Source organism: Sinohyriopsis cumingii, chromosome 13 (genome assembly GCF_028554795.1).
Source record: "Sinohyriopsis cumingii isolate HCF-2022 chromosome 13, ASM2855479v2, whole genome shotgun sequence".
Classification (NCBI taxonomy): Eukaryota; Metazoa; Mollusca; class Bivalvia; order Unionida; family Unionidae; genus Sinohyriopsis; species Sinohyriopsis cumingii.
The window spans coordinates 74,872,216-74,889,674 of NC_142973.1; the positions used below are offsets into that span (position 1 = coordinate 74,872,216).

The 17,459-nt window shown below is 35.1% G+C and overlaps 1 protein-coding gene across 1 annotated transcript in view; it reads right to left on the reverse strand.

Annotated features, from left to right (window-relative positions):
- Positions 1-17,459, reverse strand: part of LOC149785840 (uncharacterized) — a 68,508-nt gene that overhangs the window by 21,637 nt on the left and 29,412 nt on the right. Inside the window, exons 9-11 of the mRNA XM_089979798.1 lie at positions 12,237-12,415; positions 8,799-8,821; positions 4,293-4,642 (exon numbers count right to left, since the gene is read on the reverse strand). Of these exons, the coding sequence (XP_089835924.1) occupies positions 4,293-4,642; positions 8,799-8,821; positions 12,237-12,415 (552 nt within the window). The remainder of the gene's footprint in view (positions 1-4,292; positions 4,643-8,798; positions 8,822-12,236; positions 12,416-17,459) is intronic.

Here is a 17,459-nt window from a genome sequence, read left to right on the forward strand (position 1 = left end):
GACAAAACTGTACATGTGGTACAGTAAGCTGTGATGAGTAAAAATACTGTACATAATGAGGTACGGTAAGCTGTGATGAGTGACATTACTGTGCACAATGAGGTACAGTAAGCCAACATGAATGACAATACTGTATATAGTGAAGTACAATGAGTTGAGTGACATTATTGTGTATAATGAGGTATAGTAAGCTATGAGGAGTGGCATTACTGTAGTAACTGAGGTTCTATAATCTGGGATGAGTGACAATACTGTACATGTTGTACAGTAAGCTGTGATGAGTAAAAATACTGTACATAATGAGGTACGGTAAGCTGTGATGAGTGACATTACTGTGCATGATGAGGTACAGTAAGCCAACATGAATGACAATACTGTATATAGTGAAGTACAATGAGTTGAGTGACATTATTGTGTATAATGAGGTATAGTAAGCTATGAGGAGTGGCATTACTGGCATAATCTGGGATGAGTGACAATACTGTACATGTTGTACAGTAAGCTGTGATGAGTAAAAATACTGTACATAATGAGGTACGGTAAGCTGTGATGAGTGACATTACTGTGCATGATGAGGTACAGTAAGCCAACATGAATGATAATACTGTATATAGTGAAGTACAATGAGTTGAGTGACATTATTGTGTATAATGAGGTATAGTAAGCTATGAGGAGTGGCATTACTGTAGTAACTGAGGTTCTATAATCTGGGATGAGTGACAATACTGTACATAATGTGCTACAGTAAATTGTGATGAGTAACAATACTGTACATAATGTGGTACAGTAAGCTGCGATGAGTGACAAAACCATGCATAATGTGGTACAGTAAGCTGTAATGAATGACAATACTGTACATAATAAGGAACAGTAAGCTGTGATGAGTGACAAAGCTGTACACAGTGTGGTACAGTAAGCTGGGATGAGTGACATTACTGTACATAATGTGGTACATAAGCTGGGATCAATGACATTACTATACATAATGTGGTACAGTAAGCTGGGATAAATGACATTACTGTACATAATGAGGTACAGTAAGCTGGGATGAGTGACAAAGCTGTACACAGTGTGGTACAGTAAACTGGGATGAATGACATTACTGTACATAATGTGGTACATAAGCTGGGATGAATGACATTTCTTTTATTAATGATGAAAGCTGAGATCAGTGACCATTTTGACTGTGGTCATGCCAATGTTGCTATTACATCATAATATGGACATTCACAACAATCAGTCATATCATTACACATAGCAATATAGGCAATCAAAATAAACCTTCATAAAATTATTAAAACATGCTACATATGTAAGAATATATATATATATATATATATATATATATATATATATATATATATATTCTTAATTAACTTCTTAACAATGCAGGACACAGTTAATTGTGTAGATGTATCAGTATACTTGTACGTATGATTTATATATTTTTTTTATGTGTACAATATTTTTACTTTATATCTATATTTTAATTAAGATGTATGAACTAAGTAGTCTGAAAAAAAGAATTCTTATCTTTTATATATATATATATAAATAAATAAATAAATATATATATATATATATATATATATATATATATATATATATATATACACACACACACCATAGCCAGATACATATGTATTTCATTTTTTACCTCGTTATTATATGATCTCTGCAATAATTACATATACCAGAAATGACTATGTATATATTTATATTTCTATATTGAGCTCTATCACGAAGTTAGTATTGATTGTTATAATTTTAACATTATACTAGAGGCAATTTAACTAAGCTTTAGTTTTCTACTGAATCTCTAGATATGACATTGGTTTCCAAGTTTCAGGAATAACATAGAATTAAAAGTGCTGGTATTTCATGAATGCCTTCAATGTTGTCTTTAGAAATTAAAAGTGCCAGTATTTCATCAAAGCCTGAAATGCCATCTAATGTAGTTTCAAAATCTCTCTATTCTCAATATATCTCCCAGAATGTTCAACAGGAAAATCTCAAAATTTTGGAAATATCTCTTAGATTACCTACGAGTCTAACTGGTTAGGCTGATGGTTTACGGCACAGCAACATATCTAAGCCATTGGGTGCCAATACAATTAAAGTGAAGTGCCTTGGCCAAGTATACATCTAAGCCAACTAGTGCCAAGGCAATTAAAGTGAAGTGCTTTGGCCAATTATACATCTAAGCTATGTAGGTGACAAGGCAATTAAAGTGAAGTGCCTTGGCAAAGTATACATCTAAGCCATCTAGTGCCAAGGCAATTAAAGTGAAGTGCCTTGGCCAAGTGTACATCCATGCCATCTAGTGCCAAGGCAATTAAAGTGAAGTGCCTTGGCTAAGTATACATCTATGCCATCTAGTGCCAGGGCAATTAAAGTGAAGTGCCTTGGCCAAGTATACATCTAAGCCATCTAGTGCCAGAGCAATTAAAGTGAAGTGCCTTGGCCAAGTATACATCTAAGCCATCTAGTGCCAATGCAACTAAAGTGAAGTGCCTTAGCCAAGTATACATCTAAGCCATCTAGTGCCAAGGCAATTAATCACAGTAGCCAATCCAGGCTGGTAGAATTTAAACCCTGACCCTCCCTGACCCTTTTGGTCTCGAGTCCAGCACACTTAGCCTCTCAGCTATGGTGGTTACTAAACTCTTAAATGGAAAGAGACATGGCTGTTCTGAACTGTGTTAAGCATTAGTTGTGTTACACCCAAGGACCAAACTAGAACAGTTTGTTTCTGGTTTGATACAGCAATACAAGGTATTTAGAATCAAAGCAACTGGAGTATAGTGCCTTGCCAAAGGACACACCATAGTAGCTGATCTGATGGTAGGATTCAAATCTGCACCACTTTGCTTGCAAGATTGACTGATAGAACTCTAATTCCACCTTAATCAAGAAAGATAATTGACTCTTATCTCAAATACAACATTGTCTTTGTTTTTCCTCATTTGTAAAATCTTTTAAGTGCAAAATTCCATATATCGATACAAAGGGTTCATCCACATTATTGATATTTAGGATGCTAGAAAATGCTTCTGACTTTATTCAAATGAAAGCTTCAACAGATGTATACCAGCTGATAAACAGATATATACCAGCTGATAAACAGATGTATACCAGCTGATAAACAGATGTATACCAGCTGATAAACAGATATATACCAGCTGATAAACAGATGTATACCAGCTGATAAACAGATGTATACCAGCTGATAAACAGATGTATACCAGCTGATAAACAGATGTACACCAGCTGATAAACAGATGTATACCAGCTGATAAACAGATATATACCAGCTGATAAACAGATGTATACCAGCTGATAAACAGATGTATACCAGCTGATAAACAGATGTATACCAGTCGAGCAGACCACCATCTTTACAAACTGTTGATGAGAAAGTTTAATTATGTCATCTGTCATAGCACAATGTCCCACTTATTTTGTAACAGTGTACAAGAGTTTATCTTATATTTTAAATACACCATTTCTGATGTTCAACTAATCAGGAAGAAGTGACATTTACAGATTTTGTTAAAAGTTCACACTTTCAAATTTTCCCATAAACATCTACGGGGAATAATATTTTCAAATAATTATCATTTGATACATTTGGTAATATTTTAAAGCACTCGTTTTTATTTTGTCTGAAGTAAAAGTATTTTTAGAAAGCTAATATTTCACAGGTACCAAATGATCCATTCTGAGAAATATTTGAAAATGTGAACCATCAAACTTTAAAAAGACTGATGGCAATAGGCCTTGATTAGGAACAGTTGGGTAAAATGTATTATCTTTTTACCAGTAACCAAAGTCTAATTAAAAATGAAATCAAAGTCTAATTAATAAATGTAATCAAAGTCTAATTAAATAACTGACCATATAATTTTACCAGAACTGAAGTCAAGAAAAACTTTTGGAGTCAATGAATGATTTTATATTGATGAAAATGATATCTGCATAAAATTTTTTAACACAACTGACCAGTATTATAGAAGCCTACTTAGAACTCACCAATGTCCACCTACTCTAAACAATGACTTTTAATATTGTAGTTAATTACTTTATGAAAAACAACATTATGCCATTAACTGAGCTGTTGAGAGCACATTTGTAAACATCGGAAAAACTGGCTGTGCAATTGATGCCAAATTAATAAAGTCTGAATGCAAACATAATCAGTTGAAAGATAAACTTATCAATAATTTTTATATTTTTAATAATGGCCTAAAAATTTAGAAACTGGCATGTACCAGGTAAATGTAAACTCTTACTTTGGTATAGTTGGACTTTTTGGAGACTCTGAACTTCCCCAAATAACAGCTTTCACAGATCCAAAAAATCCAGGCCTTTCCTTATCTTTCTTCTCCTCTTTTTTCTCTTCTTTTTTTTTCTTTTCCTCTTTCTTGTCTTCTTTTTTCCTTCTGGTTTCTTCTTCCTTTTTTCTTTTTTCCATTTCATCTGTTCTTTTCTTTCGTTTTTCCTCCTCCTCTTTTCTTTGTTTTTCCTGGGCCTTTCGCCTCTCATCCTCCTCTTTTCTTAGCCTCTCTTGATGCTTTTTTCTATCTTCTTCCATTCTTAACTTCATAAGACTTGACATGTCTTGTGGTTCTGAGGCTCTCATCTGTGTAGACAGCATTCAGTAAAAATTCTGACAATACTAATGACAGCTTTGATTAGGAACATGCAACGACTATTATGAAATGAACCTGCATGTGCAAAAATTTGGTGTAACTAATTTCTTTACACTTGAGTAATCAGCTGTAAAAAAAAAATATGTCTTGCATGATGAATGACAATAAAATCTGCATAATAACTGAACTAAGATAATAGAACAGTTTTTTTTTAAAAAAGTGACAAATTTACTAGAGGAAAACATCACTATTTGACGTTTGATAAAACTCATGTATCTAAATTAAAAAATTGAATGCTTTAAGAGAAAAATGAAACTTAAGTCATTTATCACATTTTTTAAACATAACAAATATTTTTTTGTTTTTCAAGATAAATTTGTGAAACCGTGAAAACTAGTTTTTACCAAATATCAAAATTTTTATTTTTCCTGCATGTTTATTGATGTTCCTGGTAACTTCTGTGTGCTAGGCAAACTAGGGTGCTTGCAAATAAAGAACACTTACATGAAAATGTTTGTGACAAGTATTGCCTTCCCCCTTTATTTTAGCTCTACTGGTCACAGAGTTTATGGGATAGTCTGTAGTCTGTCCATTAGCACAAGTCTGCTATCACTATCTATCCTAAACTACTTATATGACTGTCATCAAACTTTACATACACATTTATCCCCCAGTCTAATTGGTCCGAAATGAAATGTACTGCCTGGATAATTATCCAGTATGGGCATCATGGTGGTCATATGGAAAATCTTCTTGAAGGAACAGTCATATCAGCTTGGGGTTTAACTAACAGACTTCTTATGGCAACCATATTGGATGTGTGAGTGGCACCATTTTCATTTAGGACCAACCAGACGTCATAAATGGTCATATGGTAAAAAACTCATGCCAGTATGACCTTTTGTTCAAAATAAGTAGCAATAACAAATTGTTAAGATGCTTGTTGTGGTGGCCATATTAGAAATTCAATCAGTAAGATTTTACACTAGGCCTAATTAGACATTCATAATAAGTCATTTGGTGAAAAACCCATGTCAATATGACTTTCTGTTCAGGAACAGTAGTGTCGAGGTTTTCAAGATATTGGCAGGGTGGCCATATTGGGCATAAGATTGGTACTATTTGCACGTAAGTATCAACTAGATATCAAAAGAAGTCTTCTGGTGAAAACCCCATGTTGATATGACCATCCATTTGGGAGGAGTAGTGATTAGATTTTCAAGATGGCTGCTGTGGTGGCCATTTTGGCTGTATGACCAGCATCCTATCCTTATCCTTTAGGACCAGCTAGGCCATGGAATTAATGTGTGTATACGGTTCCAAGGCAATTTCCCTGAGTAGCACATATGGCAAGATCATTGTTTTATAATATGGTAAAAACAATTCTTTAGTTTTATTCCAACCTGAATTTATTTCAAGTAAACTTTGAAAAAAATGTAACTATGTCTTAAAATATTTTATACCATTGAAAATTATTAATAATTTTTTTAATATTGTGTATAGAAAATGGATTTAGATACATAGGTTCAATGGAAAATCTATATCACATATTATTTTGCAGTATTTGTCAAATGAAGTGTAACAAGTAGGATTAATAAATTCACTATTACCACACAAGTCTGATCCAAACTGCACAGACCCACATCTGGCAAATCCATGTCTATAAATTCACTATTACCACACAAGTCTGTACAAGTCTGATCCAAACTGCACAGACCCAGATCTGGCAAATATGTGTCTATAAATTCACTATTACCATATATACCTGTACAAGTCAAATTCAAACTGCACAGACCCAACTCTGGCAAATCTGTCTATAAAATTCACTATTACTACACATACATGTATAAGTCTGATCCAAACTGCACAGACCCACATCTGGCAAATCTATGTCTGTGCAGTCCATCAGGACTCATCAGTAAAAGAAACAACACAGACACTGACCTACTGGCACATTATGTGACAGCAGACCAGGGTCTTTTGTTGTTTACAGCTGGGTCTGACTTACATGAGAGTACATACAGTATATCTTGGGTACCAATTATAATAAATTTGTGCTTGTTACAGACTAGAAATTTAATGCCCTAATGAAAACTGTAATTGTCACGAATGCATTGTTTGAGTCATATCTACATATTGAAGTACCAATGAAATGTACTTTTTATGCAAAACAGCAAAAGAAGAGTCCCTTTAAGGAATTTATGCTCTACTGTCTGAAAGAATTTCCAGAAACTCAAGACAAGACCAATTCTTCTTTTCATCTGCTGAGTGTTGAGACCATCACTGATATTGTTGAGATCATCAAAATAGCCAGTGGCAACCATATTGGACGCAAGATCAGAACCATTTTGCCAAACAAGAAACCATCTGATGACTTTGAGAAAACCCCATGCAAATTATGACCATCCATTCTGGAGAATTTGTGTCAACATTTTTAATATATTGATTGTGATAGCCATTTTGGATGCCTGCTGGGCACAACTTCATTTAGGATCATTTAAATATTATAATGGTGAAAACACTTTGCTGATATGACTAATAAATATGGAGTATAAATAACATAAGTATCAAGATGGCTAACATGAACTCCATATTGGATGTCAGAAAGACACCATTTTCATTTCGGACCAACTAGACATAATAAGAAGTCTTTTAGTGAAAAACCCAGATTGGTATTACCATCCATTCAGAAGGAATAGTAGTAAAAATATTTTCAAGATGGATGCTGAGAGGCCATATTGGGTGTCTGTACAGCACCATTTTCATTTACGACCAACTAGTTTCATGGCAATCTTCCAAATAGTTTGAAGGAGTAGTAATAACAAACTTGAGCTTATGGACAGAGAGTTGTTGGATGACAGGCAATGGACAGAGAGTTGATGGATGACAGGCAATGGACAGAGAGCTGATGGATGACAGGCAATAGAGTTGCTGGATAACAGGCAATGGACAGAGAGTTGCTGGATGACAGGCAATGGATACAGAGTTATTGGATGACAGGCAATGGATAGAGAATTGTTGGATGAAAGGCAATGGACAGAGAGTTGTTGGATGACAGGCAATGGACAGAGAATTGATGGATGACAGGCAATGGACAGAGAGTTGTTGGATGACAGGCAATGGACAGAGAGTTGATGGATGACAGGCAATGGACAGAGAGTTGTTGGATGACAGGCAATGGACAGAGAATTGATCGATGACAGGCAATGGACAAAGAGCTGATGGGTGACAGGTAATAGACAGAGTTGCTGGATGACAGGCAATGGACAGAGTTGTTGGATGACAGGCAATGGACAGAGAGTTGTTGGATGACAGGCAATGGACAGAGAGTTGTTGGATGACAGGCAATCTCACAAGATCTGCTGATCTGTAACCATTACAGTTAAAAATGACACATTTAAAAATAAATGAAATCAGTTATTTCTCTACTTTTCAGTTATGAGAACAAATAAAACCTTTTCTTCCAATGCTTTAATGAGTGTATAAAACTAGCCATATATTTGAGTATATTAGTATATTTATGTACTTGTTTCAATTTAATTCAGCATATATTTTTTTTAAAGAAAATAAAATTGTTACATTTTCCCAGTAGAATGATGTTGTTTTATTAATATGTGCTTTTTTCTCTTCAACTGGATGTGGAATTGGAAATAATAAGCAAAGATACACAAATTATGCATCAAATTTTTTTTATATACCACATCACAACTGGGTACTTTTTTCATAGAGAAATGTAGGAAAAGCAATGTATAAATACATGTGATCCTAAATCATTTCTGGAGGTAGGACTGCATACAATCTTATGAACAGCATCAGGGAGTGGATAGGTAAGTGACAGGTAGGCAATCAAAGTACTGACAGTAATAAAGGATGCTGGCTGAAAGACCATAAAGATCTTCTATTTAAAAAAAAAAACATAACTCACCTGTTGTAAATGGAGGAATGTTCAAGGTCAGGACAATTTCTTACTGAAGTACACCTTTTAGTATTTTTATTTATTTTTTGGAACCTGGTTCTGGGATGATTACAATGTCATTTGAAAGCTTCCTCAACTTCTGTGCACATTGGAAACAAAAGTGGAGAGAGAGAGAGAGAGAGGGAGAGAGAGAGAGAAAGAGGGACAGACAGAGAGAGAAAAGAAATTACCCTAGCTCTTTGAACCATAATTTCTGGAAAAGAAAGGAAAATATAAATTGTCCACTCTAAATAAGGAAGAACTACTGATGTCCTATTAATCATTGTCTGATAAGGTGACCTTGAACACATCCATATCTAACTCACTGTAAATATCTCAGGTCAACCTAACTTCAGTGATTTCTGAATTGTATTTGTTCTTGCTTGTGCCCATGTACTAAACATAAATGTATTTTATTTCCTACAGCCTTACAAAAAATATGATTTAAACAAATGTGAAATACTTCAGGCTCTGACTTCTCATAAAAGCAATCCCTCACTATACGGCCAATCAATTTAACACAGTTCTTTTAATAAGGCATGTATCATAAAAACACTGAATTTGTTATATAGTTAAATTCTATGTATAGTGTATTTCATTATTAGGCAGTTTCACTATACAACAGATTGCTCCCTGACTCCTATGGACTGCATTATAATGAGTGAGTACTGTATCATGTACAGCAGATTACTCCATGACTTCCATGGACTGCATTATAATGAGTGGGTACTGTATCATGTACAGCAGATTACTCCATGACTTCCATGGACTGCATTATAATGAGTGGGTACTGTATCATGTACAGCAGATCACTTCATGACTCCCATGGACTACATTATGAGTGAGTACTGTATCATATACAGCAGATTACTCCATGACTCCCATGGACTGCATTATAATGAGTGGGTACTGTATCATGTACAGCAGATCACTCCATGACTCCCATGGACTACATTATGAGTGAGTACTGTATCATATACAGCAGATTACTCCATGACTTCCATGAACTGCATTATAATGAGTGGGTACTGTATCATGTACAGCAGATTACTCCATGACTCCCATGGACTACATTATGAGTGAGTACTGTATCATATACAGCAGATAACTCCACAACTCCCATGGACTGCATTATAATGAGTACTGTATCATGTACAGAAGATTACTCCATGACTCCCATGGACAGTATTATAATGAGTAAGTACTGTATCATGTACAGCAGATCACTCCATGACTCATATGGACTGCATTATAATGAGTGTGAACTGTATCATGTACAGCAAATTACTCCATGACTTCCATGGACTGCATTATAATGAGTGGGTACTGTATCATGTACAGCAGATCACTCCATGACTCCCATGGACTACATTATAATGAGTGACTGCTGTATCATGTACAGCAGATTACTCCATGACTCCCATGGACTGCATTATAATGAGTACTGTATCATGTACAGCAGATTACTCCATGACTTCCATGGACTACATTATAATGAGTGACTGCTGTATCATGTACAGAAGATTACTCCATGACTCCCATGGACTGCATTATAATGAGTGGGTACTGTATCATGTACAGCAGATCACTCCATGACTCCCATGGACTACATTATGAGTGAGTACTGTATCATATACAGCAGATAGCTCCACGACTCCCATGGACTGCATTATAATGAATGGGTACTGTATCATGTACAGCAGATCACTCCATGACTCCCATGGACTACATTATGAGTGAGTACTGTATCATATACAGCCGATAGCTCCATGACTCCCATGGACTGCATTATAATGAGTACTGTATCATGCACAGAAGATTACTCCAGGACTCCCATGGACAGTATTATAATGAGTAAGTACTGTATCGTGTACTTCATTATAAGGTGGTCTTGCTGAAAGGTGACATAATCTATGGCTCCCATGAACAGTGTTATAAGGGAGTACTAAATATGTATAAAATGCACTTCATTATAAGAGTCTCACTAAATGGTGGTGCAATCTATGGCTCCCATGGGCAGCAGGGTATGTATCATGAATTTTGACATTCTAAGGCAGTCTCCCTATAAGGTTGTATAATCTATGACTCCATGGTCAGTGGCATAATGAGGGAGGACTGTATATGTATCATGTACTTCATTATAAAGCTATCTCACTATAAGCTAGTATAAACTATGGCTCCCATGGACAGCATTATAGGGGCCCTAAGTGGTCTAAAGTGCTCATTGTTACGGATCACTGCTGTCCCACATCTGTGTGCATGGGTTCAAGTCTTGAGCTCTGCCAGTGTGGTTACATGAGAAAGCTTGCCAGTAGCTTCTTGTGGATCGGTGGTTCTTTCTGGGTTCTTCATCTACCACTGATACTGGCCTCCATGTATAGCCTATCTTGTGCTGAAAAATGGCATTAAACCCTACAACAACAACGACAGCATTATAATGAAGGAGTACTGTATTATGTATCCTGTACTTCATTACAAGGTGGTCTCACTACAAGGTGGTATACTCTATGGCTCCCACTGACAGTTCTATAATGAAGGAGTGCTTTCTCTACAGTGGCACAGCACAAGAACTGTAGATATGCAAAGAAAAGTGTTATTTTTCAGACCCTTTAGATTCTTGCATAAATGTAAAAAAGTTAAGAAATCTATCTGTAGATATACCTCAATGCAGATGACACAATGTTGTCAGACATCCAAAACACAAAGCATGAAATTTCTTTACAGAATGCACTAAACAAACTGGAAGACTGGTGCACATGCAATGGCATGGTGGTAAATACTAACTTGTTCTTTTCTTCACAGAAACATTACCTTTCATAAAGTGATATCTGAACCTGGCACTATTAAAGTATTGTATTTAATGATCCAATAATCCATGAATTTAAAACTTTCCAGTGATCAGGCTTTAATTTCATGAACATAAATCTAAAGTCTGGTCCAGATTTATGACATCTGATTGGTTAATTTTACAACTGACTTTAGCCAATCAGATTGCTAGATTCTAAAAATATCAATTATTTAAATCCAGACACATATTCTTCTGGTGAAATTCTGATCAGATTCCATGAATTTATTAATACTGTATGTCCCTTACAGCTTCAAATATTGTTGTTGTTGTTGTTGTAGGGTTAAATGCCATTTTTCAGCACACAATAGGCTATACATGGCGGCCAGTATTATTGGTAGAGGAAGAACTTGGGGAAAACCCCAGAAAGAACCACCGACCCACGAGAAGCTACTGGCAAGCTTTCTCACATACCCACATTAGCCGACTCCGAGACTCGAACCCACACAGACAGAGGTGACATGGCAGTGATCCGTAGTAAAGAGAGCTTTAGACCACTCAGCCACTTGGGGCCCCCTTACAGCTTCTAAGCTATTCTACCTGACTTTTGATATCTATATGCGGTGTCTGAATTACCCAGTGGTTACATGCTTGCCTCTGTAGTATCAAGTTTAATGCCTTGACTCTGTTAAGTGTAACTGTTCATCTAAGAAACCACTAGGTTGTGTAGTCTGTTCTGCATCTCAGGTAACATTTGAGCCAAAGTATTTGTGCAATAAACTTGAAGAAGAAAAAAAACTTTAAAATTGATATTTTTCTTAAACATTGGCAATAATTAATATACCTGGATGTTTCCGCATTTCCAGCATCATCTTTACATGTATTGGCATATCATCATCACTGTCATCATCATGCATAGAACGATGCATCCTGTGTCTCATATCCATCTCACGCATTCGTCTTGAATCAGGATCGCCCATTTCAAACAATGAGCGTTCATTACCCCGATGCATCCGGTGAAAACTATACATAAATACAGAAATTACTGAATTAATAATGAAAATAAATAAAAATATAAATAACTGCCAAAAGGCATTTCATGACATAGTACCAGTATAAATGACAGCCATAAGGCATTTCATGATATGTTACTGGTGTAAATCACAGCTATAAGACATTTCATATTACTGGTATATTGGTCTTCCATCTTTTCAGTGAAATCTTGGCATTCACAACTTAGAATAGTTGGGACTCAGTTTCCAGTAGTTAGGACTCAGTTTCCAGTAGTTGGGACTCAGTTTCCAGTAGTTAAAAACAAGTCTACTTTGACTCTTCTGTCATCTTGTGTATTTCTTCCTCTAGTACAAAGCTTAATAAAACTTTGATATAATGTTCTATTGATCTTTGTGACACACATTTCTCCAAATACAAAAAGCACTTCTCATAGGTTGTGGAATAATATCAAATGTAAAACTATGGATGGATTGCTAGATCATTAATGTCTGGTCATTTTAACAACACACCTACATATTAACAACACTCAATTACTTGATACCATCTTGTGTTGTGAGTAAAAAAACCATTACAACATTCTAGTTGACATGCAAGTTGATAATGCCCCATTTTCAAATTACCTTTATCATCCTTCTGGACAGAGTGCAGAAAGTAAACAGGTCTAATTTCATTAGTTGAGACAAGCTTATATAATTATTTGGACACATCATTATCTGACGCTTAGCATGACTAACTTTACATGGTCCAGCATGATTCTGGAAGAATGACAATTTTTATTATCTATATCTCCAAACTTTGAAATACAAATTTAGGAGAACAATGTACTCATATAACAAAGCCTCATTTCATAATTATCTGAATCTATACGAATCTGTCCATGGAGAAACTTAATTAAAGTAATGGGAATTTTTTTATCAATGTCTAAGTAACTATATTTGTCACATTATCGTAGTTAAATCATGTACTTTTCCCCCTCAAGTAAAATCCCCATGACTTAGTTTCCCTTCAACTTATATACTGTGTTACACAATACCCATGACTTAGTTTCCCTTCAATTTATATACTGTGTTACACAATATCCATGACTTAATTTCCCTTCAACTTGTATACTGTGTTATACACAATACCCATGACTTAATTTCCCTTCAACTTGTATACTGTGTTTATACACAATACCCATGACTTAATTTCCCTTCGTGTATACTGCGTTATACACAATACCCATGACTTAATTTCCCTTCAACTTGAATACTGTATTACACAATATCCATGACTTAATTTCCCTTCAACTTGTATACTGTGTTATACAATATCCATGACTTAATTTCCCTTCAACTTGTATACTGTGTTACACAATATCCATGACTTGATTTCCCTTCAACTTGTATACTGTGTTATACACAATACCCATGACTTAGTTTCCCTTCAACTTATTTACTGTGTTATACACAATACCCATGACTTAATTTCCCTTCAACTTGTATACTGTGTTACACAATATCCATGACTTGATTTCCCTTCAGCTTGTATACTGTGTTATTCACAATACCCATGACTTAATTTCCCTTCAACTTGTATACTGTGTTATACACAATACCCATTACTTAATTTCCCTTCAACTTGTATACTGTGTTACACAATATCCATGACTTGATTTCCCTTCAACTTGTATACTGTGTTATACACAATACCCATGACTTAATTTCTATTCAACGTGTATACTGTGTTATACACAATACTCATGACTTAATTTCCCTTCAACTTGTATACTGTGTTATACACAATACCCATGACTTAATTTCCTTTCAACTTGTGTACTGTGTTATACACAACACCCATGACTTAATTTCCCTTCAACTAGTATACTGTGTTACACACAATACCCATGACTTAATTTCCCTGCAACTTGTATACTGTGTTATACACAATACCCCACCAGAGCCTTGTTTGCCAAGTGGCAGATTGCCAACAGTGTTGTGGATGCAAAACTTGAAGGACTTACAACGGCAGCTGATAATACGATATTTAGGATGAAAAACATCTATGATATTGTCAGTGGAGATAACATGACACTAGCAATGAAAAACATCTACAATATTGTCAGTGGAGATAATATGATATTTAGGATGAAATACATCTATGATATTGTCAGTGGAGATAACATGACACTAGCAATGAAAAACATCTACAATATTGTCAGTGGAGATAATATGATATTTAGGATGAAATACATCTATGAAATTGTCAGTGGAGATAACATGACACTAGCAATGAAAAACATCTACAATAATGTCAGTGGAGATAATATGATATTTAGGATGAAATACATCTATGATATTGTCAGTGGAGATAACATGACACTAGCAATGAAAAACATCTACAATATTGTCAGTGGAGATAATATGATATTTAGGATGAAATACATCTATGATATTGTCAGTGGAGATAACATGACACTAGCAATGAAAAACATCTATAATATTGTCAGTGGAGATAAGATGATATTTAGGATGAAAAACATCTATGATATTGTCAGTGGAGAAAACATGATACTGCAATGAAAAACATCTACAATATTGTCAGTGAGATAATATGATATTTAGGATGAAAAACATCTATGATATTGTCAGTGGAGATAATATACTACTGGCAATGAAAAACATCTACAATACTATCAATGGAGATAATACGATACTGGGGATGAAAAAATATCTATGATATTATTAGTGGAAATGTTATTTGTTTGAACATTTTTTGCATAATCTTTTCCAGTGCAAATGCATTCCCTAGTTCATGCATCTTGCACATGCCATCATGACTGAAATGCTCAATTACTAAATCGACACATTCAAATCAATTTCCTTTACAAAAAGGAGTTCATGAGCAGACAGAGAAGAAAGAAAGTAAAACAAATTGCAATTATATTTCACAAGAAGTTACATATTTTCTTTCTTATCATTAGCAAACAACTCAGACCCACCATCCCAAAAATGAAATGATTGATCCCTTTCAAGCCTGCTGTAACTCTGGGTCTTGGAGGTAGAGTATGAATATAAGAAAAGGTGTACCTGACAATGGACTCATTGTAAAACATGATAGAATCATTGACAAACATGACAGACTCATTGACAAACATGACAGACTCATTGACAAACTTCCCAGAAAGTTCACACTGCAATCTTCTCAAACTTTAATTTCTTAACCAGAGATGATGACTGTATCATAGAATCAGCATGTCAACCATGTGAAATGTACATAGTATACTCCACCAGAAAATAGGTTACTTCAGCCCATCATTACTGATGCCTTCACATTTCCAAATATATCCTTAATCAACTTCATTCTAACTAGGACAATGCCATTCTTATATGATAATCAGTGTAAACCATGATTATGAGGGAATCAAGACCAACACTATTATTTCATTCCCCTCAAATTTCCCACTCTGTTTTTCATATTGGGACATTTATGCTGGGGTGAGCCATTGCTTGTGGTATGTCCCAGACATTATTAACATATGCATAATTATTGGCAGGGATAAGACACCCATAGATGTCATTGTCCCAGTCCATATTTTTATGGTACCCACATACAGATAGATGTTCCATTTGACCATAACATTGAGGTCACCACATAAAGAACTTCGTGACATTGTCCATAATTACAAGGCTGCTGCATCACCCAAGTTTGACACATAAATCATGTTAGCATAAAGATTTGTCCACATGTGAATCTTTAGACAATGACTATAATAAATAATTTCACAGTAAGCCATATAAACCTGCATTCACATGATGTTGTCATACCCAACATTCAGCTCAAAAATAAAAAAAAACAGCACTATCTCTGACAAAAATAGCATGAATACTGTAATTTATTGATATGACCATAATAAATACCAAGTTTCACAACTATGATCCATTATAAACTGTAGTAGTTGCATTCTCAAGATTCTGTCAAACACTGTATTCAGCTGCAAGGAAAAGGGGAAGCAACTCTAAGACAAAATAGGAAGAGCACAGAGAATTGTTTCTGTACACTTCCTCGGATAATAACACATGCAATGTTTCATAGCAGTTACTGAAAACTGTGAGACTAGTTGTGTTCACAAGATTCTGTCATACACCACACCAGGCTCCAAGTTAAAAAGGGCAATAACTCTAACAAAATTATCAGAAGCATCTGCAGATGACGATTATAACTCTTCCCAAGTTTCATGGCAATCCACTGAAATCTTTGATACCCAATTCTAACATATACTTCATTTAGCTCCAATTCAAAAGGGCCAGTAACTCTTATAAATAGTGTCATAGCAATGTGATTTAACAATATATGTATTTGCTGCTGATGACCAAAAATATTTACCAAAGTTCACGGCAATCTATCTGAAACCTATGGAGACAAGTTGCACCAGTGAGACTATAAGCTAAACTGCGCCATAACTGCATCATCTTGTAGTCTGTTACTGTGCTCAAAAAGTTGCTAAGATCAGTGGATTTACTCACAAGGAGTAACAGTACCCCGGTACCAACAACTGGAATTACTTCTTCCTAATAAAAGCATTTATGGATTTTTAAAAAACCAAAAAAATATTAGGTACTCTTTTGCAGAAAACAAGTTGTGACCCTGGAATATTCTGTTTCTTGGATTTACATTAGAATATGTCAGTCAAACAGGTATGTAGAATTTAAGATTCAGGAGGTTTAATGTTTAAGGAAATCATTTTAATCACCTTTGGATTATCAATCCATATGTCTGCAACTATGTTAAAAATCAATGTTGTCAGGAAAGATCTGTACATGTGGTCAGCCTGCTTTAAGGGAGATACATAAAGTGGCATGAAACAAAAAACAAAGGGACTTGAAAATAAAAATGGGATTTTGTGAAAAGGAACAGTGATTGACTTGAGAAAATATGCAATATTTTATGTGCTTGCAGAATTTGGATGCACTCTCCCCTCTGATTGACTGCTGGTGTTCATTCATTCCAGAAGTGGAAAATGTGGGTATTTGGGCCCCTACTGGGTCAAAAAATTTGTTTATTTAAAATGATA